The sequence below is a fragment of the Coloeus monedula genome (assembly GCF_965178545.1).
Source record: "Coloeus monedula genome assembly, chromosome: 29".
NCBI lineage: Eukaryota > Metazoa > Chordata > Aves > Passeriformes > Corvidae > Coloeus > Coloeus monedula.
In genome coordinates, this window is record NC_138809.1 from 34,086 (window position 1) to 58,889 (window position 24,804).

At 60.6% G+C, this 24,804-nt stretch overlaps 2 protein-coding genes across 12 annotated transcripts; both read left to right on the plus strand.

Moving 5' to 3' along the window:
* Positions 1–126: 126 nt before the first annotated feature.
* Positions 127–7,972, plus strand: PBXIP1 (PBX homeobox interacting protein 1). Of its 11 annotated transcripts, none has more exons than XR_014227149.1 (14): positions 2,101–2,256; positions 2,853–2,931; positions 3,133–3,238; positions 3,323–3,390; positions 3,483–3,624; positions 3,717–3,929; positions 4,012–4,035; positions 4,118–4,191; positions 4,276–4,401; positions 4,490–5,625; positions 5,706–5,755; positions 7,095–7,158; positions 7,624–7,776; positions 7,844–7,972. XR_014227149.1 is itself a non-coding variant. In XM_082298828.1 (14 exons), the coding sequence occupies exons 2-13, from the start codon at positions 2,872–2,874 to the stop codon at positions 7,691–7,693; spliced, it is 2,133 nt and encodes a 710-aa protein (XP_082154954.1). In that variant the 5' UTR covers positions 2,101–2,256; positions 2,853–2,871; the 3' UTR covers positions 7,694–7,702; positions 7,844–7,971. The 11 variants fall into 11 exon arrangements, 3 of the variants coding, with proteins under 3 accessions (XP_082154954.1, XP_082154955.1, XP_082154956.1); XR_014227150.1 differs by having other exon boundaries at positions 4,490–5,621; positions 7,624–7,702; positions 7,844–7,910; XM_082298828.1 differs by having other exon boundaries at positions 7,624–7,702; positions 7,844–7,971.
* A 1,324-nt stretch (positions 7,973–9,296) lies between these two features.
* KCNN3 (potassium calcium-activated channel subfamily N member 3) lies at positions 9,297–24,456 on the plus strand (the record flags this gene model as incomplete). Its single annotated transcript, XM_082298910.1, has 8 exons — positions 9,297–10,013; positions 12,918–13,013; positions 16,136–16,554; positions 20,147–20,288; positions 21,974–22,084; positions 23,352–23,479; positions 23,651–23,720; positions 24,160–24,456. 8 exons carry the CDS (start codon positions 9,297–9,299, stop codon positions 24,454–24,456), a joined length of 1,980 nt encoding a protein of 659 aa, XP_082155036.1.
* Between the last annotated feature and the right edge of the window lie 348 nt (positions 24,457–24,804).

Sequence of the window (24,804 nt, forward strand, 5' to 3'; positions counted from 1 at the left end):
TGGTTTAGTCCGGCCGAGGGGTGGGGTGGGAGTCTGCGGTGATTGACATGTCTCGCGCGCTTGGCGCCGCCCCCCGCGCGGTGTGATTGGCCCCGCGCGGGTTCCGGTTCCGGTCGGGCCATGGCGGCGACGCGCGCGCTGTGAGGGCTATGGCTGCCCCGCACGCAGAGAAGCTGGAGGGACCCGTCCCGGCCCCGCCGCCCCCGCCGGGGCCCCCGCACCCCGGGGGCAGCACTGCCGCCGGCGGGCCCGGCCGGAAGCAGGGGAAGGCAGGTGAGCGCGGGTGGACCGGGACCGGGGTGGGTGGGGGTCGCCCGGGCCCTGCTGACGCGGCCTCACTTGTCCCCGCAGGGCTGCAGATGAAGAGCCCCGAAAAGAAGCGGCGCAAGTCCAACACGCAGGTAGGGCCGGGCGAGGGGCGGCGCGGGGGCCGGGGGGGGCCGGGGGGGGCCATGGCAACCCTGACCGTCACCTTTTCCCCGCAGGGCCCTGCCTATTCGCATCTCTCGGAGTTCGCCCCGCCGCCCACTCCTATGGTGGACCACCTGGTGGCCTCCAATCCCTTCGAGGATGATTTCGGAGCCCCCAAGGTGGGGGCGGCCCCTGCCCCCTTCCTGGGCAGCCCCGTCCCCTTCGGCGGTTTCCGCGTGCAGGGGGGGATGTCGCCGCAGGTGCCCCCCGGTTACGGCGGGGGTCCCCAGCCCCTGCGGAGGCAGCCCCCGCCTTTCGCCCCCGGGCAGATGGGCCCGGCCTTTAGCATTCCCCCCCAGAATCCCAACTACGTGCAGCCGGGGGGCTTGACCTTCGCCGGGCAGCCCTTCAGCCAGCCCCTTGGACAGAACTTCAGCCCCCCTATGGGGCAGCTCATGCAGGGGCCTGTTGCGGGCTTCGGGCCCATGATGTCCCCCACTATGGGGCAGCCCCCCCGGGGGGACATGGGCCCCGGGCCAGCCCTCAACCCCCCCGGGGGGCCAGCAGTGGCTCAGCGCTTCAGCCAGCCCAGCAACCTCTTTGGACAATCGCCCATGCAGCGCCCCGGGCAGAACATGCCACCCCTGCCCCCCACCGCCAGTCCCTTCCCTGGGGCGGATCCCAGCTTCCCTGCTAGCAGCGAAGAAGGGGGCAAGAACCCTCCCCCCAGCACCTTTGCCCAGGAGCAGCACTCGGGCTCCCCCGCCACCGTCAACGGGGCACAGCCTGGCTTTGCCCCCAACAGCGCTGGCCGCAGTGCCAGCACTCCGGAGACCAACAGCCTCCCACTGCCGCCCCCCGGCAAGGCCACCAGCACCTCAGGGCACCAGCCACCACCGGGGCTTGTGTACCCCTGCGGGGCCTGTCGCAACGAGGTGAACGATGACCAGGACGCCATCCTGTGTGAGGCCTCCTGCCAGAAGTGGTTCCACCGAGAGTGCACGGGGATGACCGAGAATGCCTATGGGCTGCTCACCACTGAGGCCTCTGCCGTCTGGGCCTGCGACTTCTGCCTCAAGACAAAAGAGATCCAGTCGGTCTACATCCGGGAGGGCATGGGACAGCTGGTGACCGCCAACGACGGCTGAGCCACCATTCAGCCGCCATGTACAGCTTCCCCCACTGATTTAGGACCAAACCCCCATTTTTTGTAGCTGTTGCCCCCACACCAGCCAGAGAGGCACTGCCATGCACTGGCTGTGGCTGCTCGCCAGGCACTGCCTGCCACCGGGACCCACCGGGGGATCTGGGACGGTGCTGGCCATGCCGTTGCCAGGCCCCAGTGCAGCGGCTTTGGGAGGGCTGAGGCTTCCTGGTGCTCCGCAGTGCTGCCCCCAGTTAGGTCACTGCCCTTGCAGGGGGCACCTCCTGGGCTGTGCAGCGGTCCTGGTGCCTCCTTCCACATTCACGGGGCAGTCCCGGTGCCCCCTGCTCCGGTGCTCGGAATGGTCCCGGTACCCGCTCCCCACCCCAGCTCCGTCCGTTTTAGCCAATCGTTAATGGAAATTTTTGTACCGTCGTTATAAAACTCTTAAACGCGCGTCTCGGTGTCTGTCCGAGGAAGGTGTGCGGGGGTGTCGGTGGTGTCCGGTCCCGGGGGGGGGCGCGGGGTGGGGTGCTCGGTACCGGCGGGGCCGCGCGCGCTCCCCCCGCCCCCCGCGCGCCTCCCTGCGACGCTCCGCGGCCGCCGCGGGCTGCGATTGGCTGTTCGCGTCACGTGCGCGCCCCGTCCCGAGGGCGGCGGCGGCCCCGGGGAAAGTTCCCGGCGGGACGCGGCGGGCGCAGGTACCCCCCGGGGCCACGGGGAGGCGCTGCCCCCGCCGGGCCGGACCTGGCCCCGGGACGGAGCGGGGGGCGCGGGCGCGGCTCGGAGGAGGCCGTGGGGAGCGGAGAGGAGCGGGTTGTCACCGGCGGGGCCGTCACCCCCAAGCTGGCTCTGGGTCCCGGGTGGGTGGGGGGGAAGAGGGAGGCGGGGGCTGCCCGAGACCCCCTTCCGGTGCTGCCGTTTTGCTGTGGGGCGGTGGGATCCGGACCGGGGGCCCCTGGTTTCCCCACGCCAGGCCCCGCGTCACCCGTCCACCTGCCGGGAGGCATCACCGGCTAAAAATACCCAGCGGCGGCAGCTGGTGTCAGTGGGAGTGGAGCCGTGGAGCCGCAGAGCCGGTGCACCGGGACGGCTCCCTGAAAGCTGCAAGAGAAGGGGAGGTGTGAAGGGGTGCAGGAGGAGGGAATCCCTGGGGACCCCCGGCACCACCCACAGCCACAGGCTGGGGGGGAACTGGCTGGCAGCGGCACCATGGCTCTCCCGGTCATATCCAGCTGGCACTGGGAGCTGGGTCATGTCCTGCTGTCCGTGTGTCCGTTGATCTGTCTCCTTGCAGGTAGCACTGGACTGTCCCTATGGCGGAGAAATTGGAGCCCCGAGATTCAGAGAGCAGCTGGGTGCTGGCGGGCAGCGAGGTGAGGGCTGGCAACCCCTAGAGCAGACCCTCACTACTTGAGATCTCCAGGACAACATCCCAGAACTGGGGCCCCTAGGGCAGCCCCCCAGAGCTGGAGACCCCTGGGCAGACCCTCCAGAGCCTACCTGGGGCTGCAGGCAGAGTGGGGCACATGGAGGTCAGGGCTAAGGGTGTCTCCATATGTCCTCACTTCCCCTAGGGTCTGCCCATTGACACGGTGGGTCCAGAGCAGGACTCAACCTCCCACGGGTCTGAGGATGAGGAACCGGAGGAGGAGGATGAAGACACCCAGGACACAGTCACAGGCAGGCAGCCACGCTGGGTATGGGGCAAGCCTGGTGTCACCTTCCTGTGCCACTGTCTCATCCCCATGCTCTGCCTCTCCCCAGCCACGGCCACCAATGGCACCACTACCTTCCCCAGCTGGACTTTGTGCCCTGAGGGCAGCAGGCAGGGGGTGAGTCAGAACCGGGGCCCTGGGGCTGAGCTGGGACTGGTGGGCTGCTCCCCATACAGGGACACTTCATGTGCTAGTGCCTGTGTCTGCAGGACCCAGAGGAGCGTGAGGACTCCAGAGTGTCAGCAGTGCCTGCCCTGGATGGCTCTGCAGTGCCCAGCATGTTGGAGGGCAACAAGCAGGAGCCAAATGCTGAGGCTGAGCCACAACCCTGCCCTGACACCCCCCAAGCAGGTCAGGGCCTCACAGGGGACTGGCCTGGGGGAATCTGTGCTGGCAGTGTTTAGGTGCAGACCCTCCCTGGAGGTCCCCCCGTTTCCCCCTAGGGCCAACAATGGAAGACGTGTGCTGCACCAGCAGTGACAATGACACGGAGGGGCTGCGGTGGCGGCAGGGCCACAAGCCCCATCCTGGGCCCCCCACAGTCACACCTTCCCCACAGCGGGGAACATCAGACGCTGGTGAGGATGGGCTCAATATGAGCAAGTACCTGCTGGGAGCCTTGGCGTTGGTCGCTGTGGGGCTGCTGATCATCACTGGTAAGTGGGGGTCTCAGTGGCCGAGGCCCCAGGGACAGGATGAGGTCCAGACATCCCCCTCATTGTCCCCTCCTCTCCCCAGGTGGTATCTACGACATGGCAGAGGGTGAGTACAGGGGACTAGCCCACCCGGGCAGGGGGACATCTTGCAGCAGCCTGGACATTCGGACCCATGTCCTCCTCTGCAGGTCCTGTGGAGAGTGTGGGGAGCTGGGACTTGGCTGCTGGGGAGCAGGAGTTGCTGCTGTCTGTAGACAGCAATGTAAGGAGGGGTCTCGAGCAGGGCTGAGTGAGGGCAGAGGGTGTCTTCAATGTCCCCAGGGCTTCCAACCTTCCTGTCCTCCAGGACTCGCAGCAGAAGGCCCCTCTGCCAGATGCTGGGGGCTCCCAGAGTGTGCAGTCCATGAGCCAACTCCTGGACAAGTTGGCCAAAGAGAATCAGGAGATCCGGCTCATGCAGGCGGAGCTGCAGGTTGGTGCCTGGTGCCATGTCCCAGTGCTGTGTCCTGGTGCTGCTCTCCCACTGCCACCTCTTTCACAGCCCTCCACCCTTGCCCCAGGCCCACAAGGAAGATCTGCGGACCCTGCTGCACAGGAGCGAGGGTGAGGCGGCAGCAGCCGGGGCACAGCAGCAGAGTCTGGCCGCAGAGAATGCGCAGCTGCGCGCGGCGCTGGAGCGGGAGGTCACTGCGCTGCGGGAGGCCCAGGCTGAGCTGCGGCGCCTGCAAGCCACAGGGGCACCGGGCAGCCCCAGGGAGCCAGCAGCAGAGCAGCCACGTGCCACAGGCACGCCCGTGCGTGGCAAAGCTGCGGCACGGTGGCATGGCAGTCTGGATTCATTGCGGCAGGAGCTAGCAGACACCCTGGACCGTGCACGGGGCTCTGGGGATTTCAAGGGGCTTCTGGAGGAACTAAGCACCCTGGAGCAGCACCTGGCCCAGGTGCTGGAGGCAGAGGGGTTGGGGTCCTTCCCATCACCCTGGAAGAAGCCGTTTAAGATGGAGAAGGAGAGTAGGTGGCACAAGCAGCATGGTGCCAGGGGGTACCCCCACGAGCAGGAGAGGAGAGAGCATGGCAAACCCCACGAGCAGGAGAGGAAAGAGCATGGCAAACCCCACGAGCAGGAGAGGAGAGAGCATGGCAAACCCCACGAGCAGGAGAGGAGAGAGCATGGCAAACCCCACAAGCAGGAGAGGAGAGAGCATGGCAAACCCCACGAGCAGGAGAGGAGAGAGCATGGCAAACCCCACAGGAAGGATCCCCGAACCCCCCATGAGCACAAGCCAGGCAAAGCCTGGGGGAAGCTGTCTCACAGCCACCCCCAGCATGGTTCCCGTGAGTTGCCCTGGCTCAGGCGGTACCGGGCACCACAGGGCTGCTTTGGGGTGACTGACTGTGCCCACAAGGAGGGCCAGGAAGTGCTCAGGGCTGCACTGGAGCCGGTGCAGAAGGTGCAGTTCCTGCAACTGCTGGAGAGCTTCATGGGGCAGCTGGGCTTGGGGAGGCACTTCAAGAGGCTGGCAGCACAGCTTGATGGAGCCTTTAGGGCTGACGGTGTCTTTGCCCACGACCGCCTGCGGTTTGTCGATTTTGTGGATGATGTGGAGGATCTGCTTGAGGAGGTGGCGTGGCAGGAGTGGGGCGACAAGGAGGCGGTTGATGGCTTCGAGGAGTACATGCTGCAGCACTACAGTGGGTGAGCTGGGGCGGGTGGTGCCGGGGGTCCCCAGGGATTCCCTCCTCCTGCACCCCTTCACACCTCCCCTTCTCTTGCAGCACCTCCAGGAACATGTGGAGACAAAGAGCCCAGAGGCAGCATGGCATGGGTGGGTAGAGCCGGGGGGGCAGTGTTGTAGTGTGCCAGCACCCCCACGCAAGGGCTCCCCGCGTGCTCTTTGTGGGCATCTGGGGGCTACCATCGCACCCTGTAGGGCCAAGTAGGGCCACATTCCCAACCAAAAGCACTGTGTGATGCTGCACTGCCACCATGAATAAAGTCACCGCTGGGCAGAGCTGTGTGGGTGTGGGGAAAAGGGGGGTGCTGGGGGTGGGGGGAAGGGAGAGTGCTGGGGGAAGAGAGCTGGGGAAATGGGGGTTCAGAGGAGGAATAGGGAGTGTAAGGGGAGAGCAGAGGGAAACGAAGTGCTGTAGGCAAAGGTGCTGAGAGGGAAGGAAGGAGTGCAGGGAGGAGGAAGGGCTGTTGGGGGAGAGGGGGTGCAGATGAAAAGGGGGGACAGAGAGGAATGTGGTGTATTGGAGGGGAAGGGGGATTGCTGGGGGAGAAGAAAGGGTATTGGGGGTGCTGGAGGAAAAAGGGGGTTTAGAGGAGGAACAGTGAAGGGGAAAAGGGAGTGCTGGAGGAAGTGAGGGGCAGCTGAGAAAGTGGGGTGCAGAGGGGGCATAGGGAGTGTTGAGGAGGAAGGGTGCTCGGAGAGGAAAGGGGGTACTGGGGGAAATGGATGCTGGGAGAAAGCGGGGTACAAGAAGAGGCATAGGGGTTGTTGGGGGGGAGAGTGCTGGGGAAATGCAGATGCTGGGAGGAAAGGGGGTGTTGGGGGGAGCAGGATGCTGGGGAGAGGGAGCTTCAGAGGAGAATGGGGGCGTGAAAGGAGGAAATGGGAGGGAGGGGGACAGAGGGTTGCCTGGGGTGCGGGATCCTGGGGGGGGGCCCGGGCTCGCGGTGTCCCGGCGGGGACGCGCGGCGCCCTCGCTGCGGTGCCGGCTCTGCCCTGCAGGGGGCGCCGCGAGGCGGGCGCGCCGCCGGGGCGGGGGCGGGGGGCGGGGCCATGGGGCGGGGGGCGGGGCCATGGGCCGGGGCCGGGGGGCGGGGCCGGGGCCGGGGGGCGGGGCCATGGGGCGGAGGGCGGGGTCATGAGGCGGAGGGCGGGGGCGGGGCCATGGGGCGGGGGGCGGGGCGGGGCCATGGGGCGGGGGGCGGGGCCATGGGGTGGAGGGCCGATGGCGGCGCCGCGCGCGGTGCTGCTGCTGAGCGGGAAGAGGAAATCGGGCAAGGATTTCGTGGCCGAGGAGCTACGGAGCCGGTACCGGGCGGGGCGCGTCTGGGGCCGGGGGTGTGCGCGGGGATGGCACCGGAGGACGGGGAGGCCGGGACTTGGCCGAGTGGAGCCGGTGCCAGTGCCCGTCCCGCTTACCCCTCTCCCGCAGGCTGGGCCCCGACGTCTGCACCGTCCTGCGCCTCTCCGGGCCCCTCAAGGAGCAGTACGCCAAGGTACCGCGGCCGCGCCGAGCTGTGCTAGGACACTTTGTGCCGGGCTGTGCTGTCCCACGCTCGTGCTGTACCACACCGAGCCGTGCCGTGCCACGCTGAGTTGTGCCAGGGCATGTGCTTTGCTGTTCTGTGCCTTCCCGTGCTCATGCCACGCTACACCATGCCACACAGTGTTGAGCTGTGCCCTGCCCTGCCGCACTGTGCTGTCCCGTCTGATGCTTTGCCATCGTGTGCTGAGCTGTGCCATGTTGCACCACACCAAGCCGTGTCAGGACATGCTGCGCCGAGTTGTGCCATCCCCTGATCGTGCTGTACCACATCGTGCCAAGCTGTTGCACACTGTGCTGTACTGAGCCATGCCATTCTGCCGTGTTGTGCTGAGGCACGGCTTGTCACAACAGCCATGGCTGTGCCATGCCATGGTCATTGGCCCAGGCCATGCCTGCTGACCCCCCTTCCCCACAGGAGCATGGTCTTGACTTCCAGCGTCTCCTGGATGCCAGCGCCTACAAGGAGACATTCCGCCAGGACATGATCCGCTGGGGTGAGGAGAAGCGCCACACTGACCCTGGCTTCTTTTGCCGGGCAGCAGTGGAGGGGGCACTGCAGCCAGTGTGGGTGAGTTTTGGGGGGTGCACAGGGGCTCTGGGGGCAGAGGACAGGTGCTGATGGAGCCCCTGCACAGGTGGTGAGTGACACACGGCGCCTCTCGGATGTGGAGTGGTTCCGGGATGTCTATGGGGACGTGGTGCAGACTGTGCGGGTGGTGGCTACTGAGGAGACGAGGAAGAGGAGGAACTGGGTCTTTGTCACTGGTGAGGAAGTGAGGGGCAGCTTCCCCAAGTGTGACACCAAAACTGGGGTTGCCCATGGGGCAACAGCCTCCACTACCAAAGCAAGAGGCTTTGGATCAAGCCCCCCAGCTCTGGAGGGTGAGGCCATAGTGGGGGTACAGATGGACAGATCCTGACCATCCTTGGGGCCTCCCTGGACTCTGTGCTGCTAGGGGTGGACGATGCTGAATCTGAGTGCGGCCTGGACCAGGGAGTGGCCTTTGACTGGGTGATCACCAATGACGGGGATAAGGTGGCCCTGGACGAGCAGCTGGAGATGCTGTTGCAGTCACTCCACAGGAGCCTATAGCTCCACATCTCTCTGCTGGGGCTTGGGGACCACATAATTCCCCCCCCAGCCCCTCAGCATCTCCCCCTCCACCTCCTGCTAATGCTTCCTGTTCTGGAATAAAGCTCTGACACTGAGAACTGCTGCCACGCTGGGCCTGTGTCTCATTTCTGGGGAAGGGACACACAGGTGATGCTGCCCCACCCTCGCCATGGGCTTCCCAGCTTTTGGGAGGCATAAGTGCAGTTCAATACCTTCTGTCCAAGCAGGGAGTCCACCAGCTGGATTTGTCATGGTGTCCTTTAATAGGGTTTCTACCAGCCAATTCCCTACAGATTATCTGCTTCCCAAACTCCTGCACTCTGCTCCTCTCCTGCAACAGCTGGGCACGGGGGGGTGGGGGTGGTGGTTCTTGGGTGGGCTGGGGGTTTTGAGGGGGGATTTTATATATATATATATATATATATATATATATATATATATATACATATATATATATATCCCATACTCTGGGTCTACCATTAGCCTGACCCCGACCTTGGGGACATCGTGAGACACACACCCCCAACACCCCCAGAATGAGAACACCTGCTCCAGCTGCTGCTCGTAATCTCCAGCCTCTAAGAGGATTAAGGGGATTATATAAAAGGAGGGGAGATGCCCGTGCGGGCACTCAGTGGGTTAAACAGATGAGGGGTCGTTCGGGACTTGTCCGTCGGGGCGCACTGGTGCAACCCGGTGCACTACAAGTCCCGAACGACCCCGCAGAGATGCAGGAACCGGGGGTGTGATGGGGGGGGGGAGATACAAAGCGGGGAGCGGGCGGGGATGATGTCAGCCTGCGGGGAGCCCCAGCGTGGCCAATGGCGCTGCGGGGCCGGGCCAGCGGCAGCGGCGGGGGCGGTGGCGGCGGCGATAGCGGCGAGAGCACGGAGCCCATTCATGATCCAGCGAACGGGGCCGGTGGCAAGTAAAGCGGAACCGGTGCCCTGTAAAGCGGCGCCGGTACCGCCGTCATGGAGACATCGGGGCATCTCCACGATTCGGGCGTGGGGGACTTGGAGGAGGATGGTCGGTGTCCCTGCCCGTTACCGGGGGATGAACGGTCACCGCCGCCGCCCTCCGCGCTGCCGCCGCTCCAGCACAGCCTGTTGCACTCCTCGCCCGGGTCGTTACGGGCCCCTCCTCCTCCTCCCGCCGCCCCCGCCGCCCTCCACCCTTCCTCCCGCCACGGCAGCCAGCTCAACCTCGGCGACCACCCAGCGGGCTCTGGGGTGGCTAGCAGCAAACACCGGCAGCCCAGCCCCTTGGTTCATCGGCGGGACAGCAACCCCTTCACCGAGATTGCCATGAGCTCCTGCAAGTACAGCGGGGGGGTGATGAAGCCCCTCAGCCGACTCAGCGCATCCCGACGGAACCTCATCGAGGCCGAGCCGGAGGCACAACCCCTGCAGCTCTTTGGTGCCGGGGAACCGCCTGAAATTGTTGTCTCACGCGAGGACAACCATGCACCTGCCACCCACCGTCCCACCCGCCCGCCTGCCCGGCCAGCCCCCACCACCTTTGCCAAGGGGCCCAAGCGCAAGGCACAGAACATTGGCTACCGGCTTGGGCACCGCCGGGCACTGTTCGAGAAGAGGAAGCGCCTCAGCGACTACGCGCTCATCTTCGGCATGTTTGGCATTGTCGTCATGGTCATTGAGACCGAGCTCTCCTGGGGGCTCTACTCCAAGGTACCAACGGGGCCAGGGGGGTGTGTGTGTGTGGGGCTGGTGGCACCAGATGGTGCCTGGTGGGGTGAGCATGGAGCCATTTGCTTCATCTAGTATCCCATGGGATAAACATGGAGCTCTTTGGCCCGTCTGGAGTGGAGCAGGGTCAGACAGGCTGGCTGGTGAGTGACAGGATGTTCCGGAGCTTTAGTAGATGCCGCAGCCACAGGTGTTGGACAGGGTGACCACCTGGCTGGAGGCGTGGGGGCTGTGTGCTGGTGGGTGCTCTATCGAGTCCTGCCCCATGCACTTGCAGCAGCAGGCACCGACCCACTGAGGTCTGTGGTGCCTGTTGCTGGCATGGCAGTGCACTCCTCAAAAACACTGTGCCCTCGGCGGTGCAGCAAAGCACCCCCTCCCTCCTCCGCCTCCTCCCCCACACCCTTTCCTGCCTTTTTTTTTCCATTTTTTTTTGCAGGACAGTGTCTTTTATTTATAATTCTCCCCCCCACGTCCCTTCCAGCTCCTGCTCCCGGGCTGCGCTGGTTGGCAGCGATATGAATAACTCTTTGTATAGACATCTGTCATGTTATTTATATCTATCCAGAAAGGGGAAGGCATCAGCACCCCCACCAGCACCCATGGGCGTCAGCGGGACGGCACTGCTGAGGGGGCTGGGGTGCAGCCAGCGGGGGTCCCCATGCCATGGTGCCGCCAGTGGAGGGGAAGAAGCAGGGTGGGAAGGGGCTGCTCACCACTTCCTGCCATTATCTGGCATGGGCAGTGGGGAGGGATGTGTGAGCAGAGGAGGTGGAGGAAGGGAGGCATGTTGCCGGGGTCCTGTGGGTTTGGGGAGCCCTGCTGCCTCCCCACAGAGGTGCCTCGTGGGGCGGTTACTGAGCCCCGTCTTCCCATGGCTGCCAGGGTCAGTGGGTGTGGGGGGGCTGCGGGCAGCAGTTCCACTGCTCTGTCTGAGGCAGGGGCATGCCTTGGTGCCAAGCTGGCATCCCTGGCACCCTTGCTGAGAGAGAAAGATGCTTCAATGCCAGCACCTTTTTCTGGTGGTTCCCACTCCCCTTTGGCAGGAGCGAAGCCAAACCACCATCCCCCAACCCGCATCTCCTACCTGTTGAGTCGCAGCCACCCTCACAGGCTCCACATGCCTGCATGCCTGCTGCCAGGGGGACTGTCCACTCTTACCAAGCTGCCAGCAGTACTGCTACCGTGCTCGCTGGCCCCACGACTCTGAGCTGCTGTGTCAGCTGGGGAAGACCCCATGAGTCAGCGCTGCTGCCATGCAGCAGCTGTGACACGCTGCTGCGCCCCTGCCCCGCTGTGACACAAACAATTGTGCCGACAGCCACAGGGTGCAGGAGAGTCCCTGGCTCCGGCCTCCGCAGGCCCTTGGCCAGATTTGCAGCAGCGAGCGACCGTGTATAAATCCCCCCACAACAGCCCCCGGTGAGAAACCAGCACTCACCAGCAGGGACATGACCATGAGTGTGGGAGTGCGTGTGATCAGGGCTGGCTGCCTCTGTGCATTTGGGGATGTCAGCACAGCTCCAACTCTGCCCCATGGCCCCAGCCATGCCACCTCATGCTCCCAGCCAGAGGGTGCCAGGGCTGAACTGGGAAGTGGCCAGGGTTTGCCTGCTCCCTGCCTGTCAATCGATTGTGGGCAGGACAGGGCCTCTCCTGCCCACAGGACAATATTGCTGCTTCCCACCACTCGTGCAGCACCACCAGAGTGAAGCATCCTGCCACCCACATGGTGGAACAGGACATGTGCCAGGGGTGCCAAGGTCTTGCCCCACTTCAGCCAAGACCCCATGTTGTTTGCTGCGAGCATGGGATCCAGGAATGGCTCCTCCTGACAGGTCTCTTCAGACCCAGCACTGGCAGGAGGCATTGGTAAACATAGTATGTAACACTTGCCAGGTGGGGCAGTGGGTGCCCGTGCATCAGGCAGGGTTTGTGTGCCTGGGAAGGGTCTTGCCAGAGCCACCTTGGCATGATGCTGCCCCAGAGTTTGCCTGTTAATAGCTAGTGTTTAGTCCCAGCACTTTTCTCAGCACCAGCCATTATATCCACACAATTGCACAGCCAGAGCCAAGTTGTTAACAATGCAGTGCCGCCTCCGCAGCAAATAGTCCCTTCTCTGCATGCAAACACCCTGTGGAGATGAGGAACACTGGGGAGAGGGAGCCAAGCAAGGCTGAAGCCAGCCCAGCACGCTGGGGAGCCATGAGTGTGCCAGGTCTTAGCATGCCATGAGTGTGCCAGGCCTCACCATGCTGGGGCTCGGCATGCTGGGGATGGCGTGGAGGTGTGTAGTGCAGTAGTGAGGGGGTTGGTTTGGGAATAACACCTTGGTGAAGGGCTGCCAATGCCCTAGCATCAGTGGGGCTGGATTGTGGCTGGCACGCACCTGAGTTTACCAGTATCCAAAGGGAACAGTGACTCCTGCTTTTCCCAGTGGGGTTCTGGGGACCCACCAGTTCAGCCATCAGCGAATCAGGGGCTGGTTTAATTTACATAAGACTAAGCAGCAGGAGGGTCTAGTTAGATCATCGGTTTGGATACCATAACACTGGGCTCAGGCTAGACGGGGCCAGGGCACTGGCATCACACATCTCAGAGGGGAGGCTGGGAACTGCACTCGGCAGAAGAGAATTAAAAAAGAGTTTTGGAGAGAGGGCATGTGGCGCTGGTGGTACCAGCGGTGCCAGTGATGCTGGTGGTACTTATGGTGCCCTTACTACCATGTCAAGCTGCTTGGGGGGGAAGCTGAAGTAGCAAAAGTGCTATTGAGGACAGGGACAGCAGGTGTTGGGGGGCAGCATCTTCTTTGGGGTGTGGAGTCCAGTGCCAGCAGAGTCCCACAGCTGTGTACCTCCTAATGCCTTCCCTGCTTTCACCCTGCAGGACTCCATGTTCTCCCTGGCCCTGAAATGCCTTATAAGCCTCTCCACCGTCATCCTGCTGGGCCTCATTATCGCCTATCACACACGGGAGGTGCAGGTAGGTCCTGGCATCACCAGTGCCTAGCAAGGGGCTGCTGTGGGGTTTGCCAACCACCTGGGTGGGACACAGTACCTGAGCTAGCATCCTGCTCCATCCTGGAGACTCCTTCCTCTTTGTCAGGGTCTTGGGGGGCAGTGAGGATTCTTGGGGGGCAGTCAGACCAGGCACCGAGGGGGTCTGTCTGGGCCCCAGGTGCCTGGCAGATTTGCTGGTGGCTTGGGGAGACTGTAGCCAGGAATGGCTCAGACCAGTCAAAGTGCCAAGAAAAGCCATGAAATCCTTTTCTAATCAGGGCTGCACACTCTCTTCCTCTCTGGGAAGTTAAAGGACTCCCAGTTTTTTCCAGGAAGGCTGTGCTTCCCTGTGCGACCTAGCTTTGGCACAATGCCAGCCTGTTTTGGGCACGGGAGGAATGAATCACCAGTCAGGAGAAGGAGCATCCTGGGAAGGGATGTCAAAGCCCCTGGCCCTGAGTGCACCATAATCCCACCTTGTCCCTCCTGGGGCTGGGGAACTGAGGGGTTTTGCTGGCAGCAGCATCCCACTCTCTGCCTGCCTCCGTCTGGGCAGCCCCCAGTCCAGATCAGCCTGCCTGCATGGGGACCAAGCCTGGGGGTGAGGTACTCAAGGCAAATATTTGAGAGCTCTGGTTCTTGCTGGAATAATATTTACCCTGGGATGACGGTGGTTGGGGTCAGCCGGGCGAGCCGTGCCCCTGGTGCTCAGTGTTTCCTCCGCTTGTTGTTCCTGGCAGTGGGTTGTGCAAACACAACATCCACCCAGGCAGCACACAGGTCATCCCACCTCTCCTGCCTTGACCAGAGCCAAAGTCCCACTGCTGTCCCTCTGCACATGGGGACTGAACCTCACCATGGTCCTTCCTGGCTGCTCTGCCAGGCCAGTTACACTGTCAAGATAGGGAATTAGATGACTTTGACTTGGTCTGCTCCAAAGGAAGTTGTGCTGGCTGCTGGTTGCCCTATGTGTTATAAAGTGTTCTGAAGGACTTGTTGATAATCAGCTGAATGGAATGGGGCTGCCAGAGCTGTAAATCCTCAACTTCTTGTACCTCTCAACCAAGGTGGGGAACTGTGCTCACCTGGCCATGGCACTTGTCAGACCTCCCAGCCTCTGGGAAACAATGACTTCAGCCTCTTCCCTCAGGATTCCCTCTTCCTCTCTTGTCCAGAGCAGCTGTGGCTGCCTCATCCCTGGAAGTGTTCAAGGCCAGGTTAGATGGGGCTTGGAGAAACGTGGTCTAGTGGAAGGTGTCCCTGCCCATGACAGGGGTTGGAATAAAATGAGATTTAAGGTCCTGTTCAACCCAAACCAGTCTGTGATTCTATCATCCTACTAATTGTGTTAATTAGTCCTTTGGGATACTTGAGGGTCTTCCTGTGCCTCAGTTTCTCTGCTATCCTCTGCCAGCACCACATTATCATCACAACATGTGAAGGACAGCAGTGCTGGCAATGCTGCCATCTCCTGCCAAGGTGTTTTGGGGGAGCAGAGACCCCTTGTCCCTGTACTTGGAGTGCCTGGGGCTGTTTACGCTTTTGGTGAAACTTTAGTCCCCATGAGGTGTCTTGGTAGCTTTCCTTGGGCTTTGTTTGTCTGGAGATGTGGTGGCTGACACTCTTGTTCCTTCCCCTGCTGGAGCCAGTGATGCTGGATATGTCGGGGAATGCCCCCTTGGGTACCACCGAACCACACTAGGTTTCCATGGAAACCCATATTGATGCTTTACAGGTACAGAACTGAGAGGGGCTGGCTCAGGGGAATCCTGCCCAAATCCTCTCTTGCTCCTTCCCTTCCCTGGCTTATGGCAACCCCCCACCATGCAGTCAAAAGGCTCCTGCCTTTTCCCTCTTGCTAATTTGTTTATTTTAACACCCTTTTCCAGGAAGGAATAGGCTGTCAGCTTGCTAAATGCCTGAGGATCTCCCTTGACAGCTTGGAGCATTTTTGTAAACAATTTCTCAAACAAAGCAGCTAAAAGGAGCAGAGTTTTCCCTACAGAAAGGGAGGTGGCTGGGACAGCCACTCCATGAGTCAGTCCTGGTGGCTCCTGCCATCCCCAGGGAGAGCCCCAAGTGCTGTGCCATGCCAGCAAGGCGGCTGGCACAGGTGCACTGAGGCCTCTGGCAGGGCAGGAGGGTTGTTCCTGGGCTCAGTGCCAGCTGGGGCCATGCTCCCCACCCACCACTCATCGGCTGCCCTGGCTGTGTGCAGCCCTGGATCAGTGAGCAAGCCAGCATCGTTTCATGCTTGCAGGGCTGGGGACGTGGACAGTAGCACCGGCTGCCACATCCCCCTTGGATCCCTTCCTGGTGGCTTCTTTGCCAAGTGCTGCTTGCAGAGAGGCCCTGAGCACATCCCTGCTGCTGTGGGTGATACTGGTGTCCCCACCACACCAGGGAGAAGCCGATGGCAGCCTCAGGACAGCCCTGCCGAGGCCGGAGAGGGTGGGTGACTCCCAGGGCTCTGACAGCATCCCAGAGAGGCCAACTGAGCTGCCATCTCCCCAGCTCCTGCAGAGACCCCAACTCCATCACTGATGATGGGAGAGGAGCTGGTGTACCCAGGATGAACTGTCAGTTGCCATGACAACTGGATCCCATCTCCGCCGGCAGCTGGATGCTCTCGCTGTGGCGTTCACTCCCCAGAAATTGCCCTGGCACTCAGGTGACTGTCAGTGAAATCAGTGCAGCACCAGGAGCACAGGGGCTGGGGTGGCTCATGCTGGTGCTCTGTGGCACCACGGCTTGCCCATCTCCGTGGCCTGGGTGAGGGGGACATTTCGGGAGGTGGGCTCCTGCCAGACAGAGTTTGAGTGAGCTGTCCCCATGCTGTGCCTGGGTGTGTGCTCCGGGCACCTTAAAGCTTTTGGTGTCCCCTGCAACGTGACCATGTCCAACACATTTTAGCAGGGCAGCAGAGAGGTTGGTGGTGGCTCATTCCCACATTTTTCTTCTCCGTTCATCCCCAGCACTCCTGAATAAGCCACACCCAGCTGCTTTTGGCTCTGGTGTCAGACCCCCACTGTCTGTGGAGGGAGGGATCCCAGTGGGCAAGTTGTCTGGGGCCACTAGTAATCGTGTGGTTTTGTGTCTTGGTAGCTCTTTGTGATCGACAACGGAGCTGACGACTGGCGGATAGCGATGACCTATGAGCGCATCCTCTACATCAGCCTGGAGATGCTGGTTTGTGCCATACACCCCATCCCTGGGGAGTACAAATTTTTCTGGACAGCTCGCCTGGCTTTCTCCTACACACCTTCTCGGGCAGAGGCTGATGTGGACATCATCCTGTCCATCCCCATGTTCCTGCGCCTCTACCTGATTGCTCGGGTGATGCTGCTGCACAGCAAGCTCTTCACTGATGCCTCCTCACGCAGCATTGGGGCACTCAACAAGATTAACTTCAACACCCGCTTCGTCATGAAGACACTCATGACCATCTGCCCTGGGACAGTGCTGCTGGTCTTCAGCATTTCCCTCTGGATCATTGCTGCATGGACAGTCCGTGTGTGTGAGAGGTGAGAGGGGTTTCGGATGCACTGGAATTGGGGTGCTTTGGGATTCATAGTGGTTTGGCATGAGCAATGGTTTGGGGTATGTGGCAGTTCAGGATGCTTGGCAGTTCAGGATGCTCAACAGTTTGGAATGCTTGGTGGTTTGGAATGCTCAGCAGTTCAGGACAGCACAACAAGCAGCAGTTTGGGATGTGCAGAGGTGTGGGATGCTCCATGGTTCAAGATGTGCAATGGTTCAGGATGTGCATGATGATGTGCAGTGGTTCTGGATGCTCAGCAGTTTGTGATTCAGGATTCATGGCAGTTTGGGATGCTTAATGGAGATGTGGTGTCCCAACATCCAGCTGGAGGGATGCAGGGCTCTGGAGCCTCGGCAGCCACGGGTTCCCTCCACTGAGCCCTGTTGTTATCAGATGATAAACTGTCTACACAGGCAGGAAGCAGAGCAGGGTCAGCCCTGTCCTCACAGTGCAGTACCTGGGCCAGGCAGGGTCCTCGCGCAAGGGGACAGTGTGTGGTGCCAGAAGCCCCAGGAGCACAGGTGGGGGACATGGAGAATGGTGGGAGCCTGGGGGGCTGTGTGTGGGGAGAGGCCAGAGGTGCTGATGGTGAGTGACAGGGCCTGGCTCAGGCTCCAGCATCACTGAAACTGACTGCCATGACAACACTGCGGTGACAAACCCACAGCCTGATGGCATGATGCCAGCATCGGCGTGCTCAGCACCGGGGTTGCTGTGGCGACCGGCCTGGTGGGTATCACTGCACCTCCATCTCTCAGGGACCTGCCACCACTCTTTGTCTACTGAAAGAACCAGGGGGCTGCGCTGGTGGCATCCCAGTGCTGTGCCAGAAGGTTTTCTCCACAGCCACAGTGCAAGGTGCCAGCAGCATCTAGGGCAGGGAGGGCAGGTCCTCCACAAGCTGTCCTTTTGTGGCAGCTTTGTGTCATCCTTGGAACTAAGGATGGAACTAACTTGGTGGGATCACACCAGCTGGCACCCCAGCGTTACCTGGGACACCCAGATTGCTTGCAAAGTGAGAGGAGGGCCACCCCTCCTCTTCCCCAGGGTGGGACCCATTGCTCTGGTCATGCTGCAAAGGGGCATTAGGGCAGCTGTAAGTGCTGCAGCAGTGGTGTGGGATGGCACACTGAGATTTTATGAGCTTTTACTGGCTGTGTTTGCCTTCCTGCCTCCCTTAATGATGCTCTCCTTATGAGCTGGATCCTCAGGCACTGCCTAATTGTGTTTGAGAAATTGTGGTTTATGCCTCCTAAACAGGGAGCAGGCAGACAGGCACCCAGGACATACACGGGAGGGTAATCCCACACCTGGTGAGGCTTAGGCTGGAAAATGCAATTAAGAACTATTAGAAACAAAAAACCCCAGAAATTCTGCCGACAAGGCTCTGCAGATCATCAGCACCGCAGTTGCCATCACCTCCCTCTATGTACAGAGTGGCAGAAGCGAACCCAGGTGGGCTGGAGATGCGTCAGTCCTGGGGGATGCAGGACTGGGGGAACACAGAACCCCTGGGACATGCTCCATGTGTGAGGGATGCAACACCCCTTGTGCATACACCAGCCCTGGGGCTCACACAGCTCCCACAACGGCTACCCCGGATGTGTCCCCCTGTGCACACTGATGTCACTGGCACTGGAAACCAATTTGCTGTGGTTTGCAGGACCATTCCCAACCAGCACCCGCTGGGGCCAGGCAGCTTAGAGGTGGCTGTGCCTCTCCGAGACATGGTCCTCGGGCTGGGGTGGCACGGCCGTGGCACGTCTCCTCGGCACTGTGGTCTCCAGTGTCTGTGGGCGCAGCATCCTCCCGTGCGCGCCGCGGGGCCGCACCTCTCCGAAGGCAGAGAGTCGCTTAGCAACCTCGCCCGCTCGCCCGGCCACCGCACCGCCGCCCGCGGTGCCTGCGCTGCCGCCAGCGCTGCCGGGGCTGCCCGCCGACGGCGCGCACGGGGGCTCGCACGTGTGCCTGGGCGAGTGCCTGTGCGTGCAGCCAGCCCGCTCCCGGACGGGGCTGCAGCCAGCCCCGAGCACCGGCTGCGGCTGCCCGAAGCGATGGGGTCGGTTCAGCCGGGGTGGTGCTACCACAGTGGCATGGCGTGGCAATAGGGTGATGCTCGCAGCCGCCACAGTTGTGAGGGTGGCCATGGCCTTAGTGGGGGCGGGCGGACAACGGGACAACAGAAAGTGGTGCTGGGGTCTGACTGATTGCAGCAACCCTTGGCATAAGCAGGTGGCCCCTCTTCCTGCCCACACCAGCTGTGGCACATGCCAGCCCCTCTGGTTTATCAATTCTTGCTCAAAGTGCTGCTCAGAAGAGTAAATGCCCCTCTGTCCAGTAGGCCTGTAACTCCCTTGTCCAGCACGATGCTCTCGGGACATTCCATCCTGCGGGATGAGGTGGGCTCAGCTCTCCTCAGGAGAGTACCCTGGCCGGGATAAGCGTGCATGCCCCACTGCTGGCGCTGGAGTTTTGGGGAGCTCCACTGTGCTTATGGGCTCTAGCTCCCCTGGCCAACCCTGCCCAGAGTGAGTCTCACCATGGCTGAGGGTGCTTTCTCCTGAACCAGGATTTCATTTGAGTCTCCAGTTGAGGAAAAAACATTTCAGAAGAGGAGAAAACCCAACTGCTCTGCGAGTGATGATCTTGGAGCCGGGATTGCCAAAAGCTCCATCTGTTTTCCCTCTCTGGATTCTGTGAAGAGGCTGGGAGAAGCCTGCCAGGGAGGCAGGAGAACAACCATCCTGTTGATAGTGGGGTAAAGGCACTGCCTGCCCCTGCCAACTTAGGGCTGAGTCCCACTGCAGACTGGGCCAGGCTCTGCTCCGCTGCCAGGAGTCGGCACCGCATCCCTCAGGAAACGTACCTGCATGGTTTGGCTGTGCTTGCGCCAGCCCTGGGGAGCTGGAGGCAGCTGGGGCCCCTGGTTGCGTGTTTGCTGGAGGAGCCACAGCCAATGTCTGAGACAGCCGGAGTGGTCATTGACCTCACATCTCAGCAGGGACCTGAAAAATTTGCAGCATTCCCAAAGCTGCAGCCACTCCACATGTGCTGTGTCTTGAGCGCGTGAGCTGTTCCCCTGTTCCTGAAAGCCAAGCACATGCCAGAGGCTCGATAGGATCCATCCCTAGCAGTTCTGCTGGGGCTGCTGACAGTACAGTCTTCTGGGGCTGCACAGCCCAGGCTGCAGCACCAGCAGGATGCAGGCGAGGATGCCCACGGTGGGCTGCTGTGGTCAGGGGCTTTGCAGAGCCACAGCTCTTTCTCCCATCAGCCAGTTCTCACTGCAGCAGCACATGACACTGGGGACACCCGACAGGACTGGGATGTGGTGACAGGCCTGACTGAAAGCAGAAGCCCTTTCCACTGAGTTTTTGCTCTCATTTTGTCCATGCGGGTTTTCCAGTGCCAGAAATTGTGCAACCACTGCTACTATGGCACATCCCACTGTATTGTTAATCCTGTACCCTGTGCACAGCCTGCGCCGGGGAAGCCACGGTGCCCAGGTACCCCCATTTCTGCCACATCCATCCCTGTCCCCTGCTGTGACACTGATGTCTGTGTCTCCTTGGCAGGTACCATGACCAGCAGGATGTAACCAGCAACTTCCTGGGTGCCATGTGGCTCATCTCCATCACCTTCCTCTCCATTGGCTATGGTGACATGGTCCCACACACCTACTGTGGGAAGGGAGTCTGCCTGCTCACTGGCATCATGGTAAGGGCCATGCCAAGCTGGTTGTCCATCCTGTGGGCTCTGCCTGTCTCCATTGCAGAGGCAGGGCCACTGGATTTTACGGGGACCTGTTTCCCACCTGTTTTGTCCACGTACAAGGCCTAATGGCTTCAGGTCTGAGGTCTCATAGCCTGGAAGTTGATAGAGTTGTCTCGGCTGATGAATTTCAGGTGGATTTGGACCCACATTCAGTAAGGTAGGAGGCCCTTGGTGGAGTCCCTGGTGGATGTCACCAGGGAGCAGAAGGGCACCTGAGTATCCCTTGGCCATCTGGTCCATACCATCTGGCTTCCATTGCTCATCTGCCATGGCTTCCTTTCCTTCTGGCCAAAAGGTCACCATTCTCCAGGGCCTCCAGCGTACCTGCCCCAAGGCACTGATGAGATCTCCTGGCTTGTGGGACTTTCTAGCCCAGGCTGCTGAAGGAGCAGCTGGGGGCCCTGTGGTCACAGCTCCTCCACAGATCCACCCCAGCCATCAGCACCCTGGCTCTGCCTGCCTCAGCTCCAGGCCCTGGGGATGGAGCCATCCCTCCTCCCAGCTAGGGCAGCGCGAGCTGACACCCCATGAGTACCATCAGTTGTGGAGGCTCCACCAAGGGGTGTTAATTCTGTATTATCTGCAAGTCCTTGATCAGTCTTGGATGAGGTCAGATGCAGCAAGGCTGCTGTTAGTGGTGGGAGCCAAGCAAGGGAGAAAATCCCTGTGGATGGGGTGATGCAGCAATTGCCAGCAGAGGAGAAGCTGCTGGCTCAGCCAAGGGGATTCCAGTGCTGCAGGCTCCCAGAGCTCTTCCCTAACCAGTGGTTACTTTGAAGTGAGACACCATCTGGCAAAGTGTCCCCCCACACCCAGCACAGCCCCCCCACCCCTGGGAACGGAGACATTCGTGTCCACTGGAGCTGGAGGCTTTGCTGGGCTTCCCCACTCCCAGCACCAGGGGTGGTCGCCCTGCCAGGAAGAGGGAGGTGGCGGGAATTGAGAGTGTGCAGCAGGACCTTTGAGGATGCTGAAGGATTCAGCTCAGGGTATGAGATTAATTAATGACTCTTTATTAAATTAAGGAGAGCTTGCCAGGCTGACAGCGCTCTGCCAGAGCACTAGGGGGAAGCGACTCAGCTGGTAGGAGCAGCAGCAGACAGAGCTAAGGAGCACAGCATGGAGGCTCTGCAAAGAGCACCTTGGCACAAATGTGCACTGGAGATGATGGCTGCCACACAGATCTGGCCCTGATTGCTGGGATAAGCGAGTTCCCAGCTAGTGCAGTTGGGATGCATGGCAGTTTGAAGGGTCCTGATTTGGAGCCTCTTCTCTGCTCTCACGCATGTTGCCTGGTGCTTCCCCACTGCTCTCCCACTCCAGAACTCTCTTGGGAGTGGAGGGCTCCCCATCTCAGAGGGCACTGGCACGGGGCAGATCTCTGGCCCACAGTGGCACAGGCTCACCACTGACCACTGCTGACCTTGTTAATAGCCCTGGCCTCTGCCATTAGTTACACAGCCTATCATCAGCCACTCAAGGACATCCAGGCTCTGTAATATCTCCTTGTTAGGATAATGGGGAGGACATGTAGCTTTAGTTAATTAGCGGATTGCAAGGATGAGGGTGGGAGTGCTGGTGTTACAAGAAGATAACAAACTGTTTCCCCAACTGATGTCCCTGCACAGGGTGCTGGATGTACAGCACTGGTGGTGGCTGTGGTGGCCAGGAAGCTGGAGCTCACCAAAGCTGAGAAGCACGTCCACAACTTCATGATGGACACACAACTGACAAAGCGGGTAAGGTGCCATGGGGGACAGCAGGAGTGGGGGCCATGTTGTGTGCCAGGAGCTGGGGATTTGGGCTACCATGGCAGGAGGAAGGTGTAAGCACCTCTGGATCCTGTGGGTACCACAGTGGAAGAAGGTGGCAGCATCTCTGAGTGAGGGTACAACAGGAGAGGAAGGTGTTGGCATCTTTGGATGTGGGTCCTGCAGGTACCACTGCTGAGGATGTTGTCCAAGTGCTGTGGATGCAGCACAGGCACAAGTGTTACGCTGAGACAAAGAGCACCAGTTCTGTTGCAGGGATTTAGGTGACACTCCCTCCAGGAGCATACTCCCTCCTCTTCCAGAGCATGATCTCACTTCTCTTACTGTCAGGAAGAAAACTGGATGTCAGTGATTAAGCGCCCACTACAGATAAGAACCACATGGTGAGGCTCCCCTGAGGAGGGACCCAGAGCCTGCAGTGGGGCATCCATGGGGTCACTGTCATACAGGGTCTGGTGTCACATCCCTGGTAGCCTGTGGGAGCTGCAGGAAGTCTCTGGTCTCGGCAGCCTTGTCATGGCAAAGCATTGGCAAACCAACAGTGGCATGTCATATAATGGGCTCTGCACACTAGAATATGTTTTAGAGGGTATGGTGGCAAAATGAGCATCAGTGCAGCCCTTGGAAAGGAAACCAGTGGTGGTATGCAACCAGGGAACCCACTTCACCCCAGAGAGCAGAGCCCCAGACAGAGCCCTGACACCCCAGGAATAGTCAGGACCTTGGTGTGACCGGGCTGGGAAAGCAAAACAGCTGGTCAGCCCCGCTCCACTGGCCATTGATATGGATCTGCAGGCTCCATGCCAGGCAGACGACAGCCAGTTCCTCCTGGAATGAGCAGCAGAGCTGCGGTTTAGCTGGGGAGTCTGCGGAGTCACATCCCAGTGCCAGCAGCACAACTGGGACCTGCCGAGAGGGCAGATGGGTGCAGGAATCAAGAAAAACTTGGGGATTTTTTTTTTCTTGAGGCTTTGTGTGTAGGCAAAGAGCCAGGTGCTGGAGCATGAGTGCAGAGTAGGATGGGGATGTGGGTGCTCTGCCTTCTCTTACTCCTGCTTGAGCTGCCCATCATCGCTTGCAACAGTCCAGGACAGCGTGCGGGTGCAAAGCCAAGCGCCTCACGCCAGCTGGGGCAGGTCAAGTGCTCTTGCAACACTGGTTCACAGCAGAGCCAGACCAGTGTCTCTGTGAAATCTCACATGGCTGGTGACCTGCAGCAACTCTTCCTTTTCAGATCAAGAACGCAGCAGCCAACGTCCTGCGGGAAACATGGCTTATCTACAAGCACACCAAGCTGCTGAAGAAGATCGACCATGCTAAAGTCAGGAAGCACCAGAGGAAGTTCCTACAAGCCATCCACCAGTAAGAGGCTGTGTAGTGGGCTGGGGGCAAACTGAGCTCCAGATAAACCAGGATCCTGTCCCTGGCAGGGGTGTGGGGACAGTTTTCCATTGCCTGGGATGCAGGCAGGTCTCCAGATGCACTGTGAAACAGGGGAGGGAGTACAGCCATGTGCTCTTTCCTTCTCCCCAGGTTACGGAGCGTGAAGATGGAGCAGAGGAAGCTGAGTGACCAAGCCAACACCCTTGTCGACCTCTCGAAGGCAAGTCCCACAGGGACCCTGGGGCTTGGCCAGACTACCTGAGTGTTTTTCTTCACTCGGAAAAACTAAAGCAGCCTGGCTGACCTCAAAATGCTCCGACTCAGTAAATGTCAGCAAGGAATAGCTGCTATGGGGCGGCTGCCCTTGCAAAGCTGGAGGAAAAGCACATACATGAGCCAGGGGTTCCCTGCAACCCTTTTTGCAAGGGATACCACTTCTCAGCAGCACAGGGCCAGCAGAGCTTCCTTGCTTTGATGGCCAAGGATGAGCAAAACTGCAGTCACAGAACCCTTGGAGGGGCTGCAACCTGGGGCGGGCTGAGATGGGGCAGCTCTCAGGGCAGAAACGGGTAAAGGAATGAGCTCTGCCAGCAGCAGCAGCACTAACCCCTCCAGCCATGGTGCTAACCCTGCCACTGTCCCCTGTGTCCCCTCCCCAGATGCAGAACGTGATGTACGACCTCATCACTGAGCTAAATGACCGCAGTGAGGACCTGGAAAAGCAGATCAGTGGCCTGGAATCCAAGCTGGAGCAGCTCAGTGCCAGCTTCAACTCCCTGCCCCTGCTGATGGCCGACATGCTGCGCCAGCAGCAGCAGCGCCTGCTTGCCGCCGTCCTGGAGGCCCGGGGGGTCAGCGTGCCGGTGGGCACCCCCCAAACACCTCTCTCTGAGAGCCCCATTGGGGTCAGCTCCACCTCCTTCCCCACCCCTTACACGAGCTCAAGCAGCTGCTAAAATGCAGCCCCTCAACCCCACTGTGGACAGGGGAAGCATTTCCACACAGATCATGAGGTCTCTGTGAACTTTCTTCTGGTCCTTGAACCGCTGCAGGACCCTTCAGCTGGAGCCAGTGGGACCAGCAGTGCCGAGCAATGCTCGGAGCTTTGCCAACGCCTTGGTATCGGGAATTGCATCCCCATTCAGGTGCCTCTACACGTGGTGAAGGAAGGGGACAGAAGGTGATGCCTCGGGCCAGCCTGTGCTGCGGCATCCAGTGGCAGACGGAAAACCCACGCTCAATCTCAGGTCTTCACATTTGAAAAAACAAAACAAAACAAAACAAAACAAAACAAAACACCAAGT

Excerpts from the sequence above, each read along its gene's own strand:
- PBXIP1 (XM_082298828.1), top strand. The coding sequence starts at position 2,872 with ATGGCGGAGAAATTGGAGCCCCGAGATTCAGAGAGCAGCTGGGTGCTG. Across the intron at positions 3,930-4,011 it reads GGGGCTGCTGATCATCACTG|GTGGTATCTACGACATGGCA; the intron begins GTAAGTGGGGGT and ends TCCTCTCCCCAG. Across the intron at positions 4,402-4,489 it reads TCATGCAGGCGGAGCTGCAG|GCCCACAAGGAAGATCTGCG; the intron begins GTTGGTGCCTGG and ends CCCTTGCCCCAG.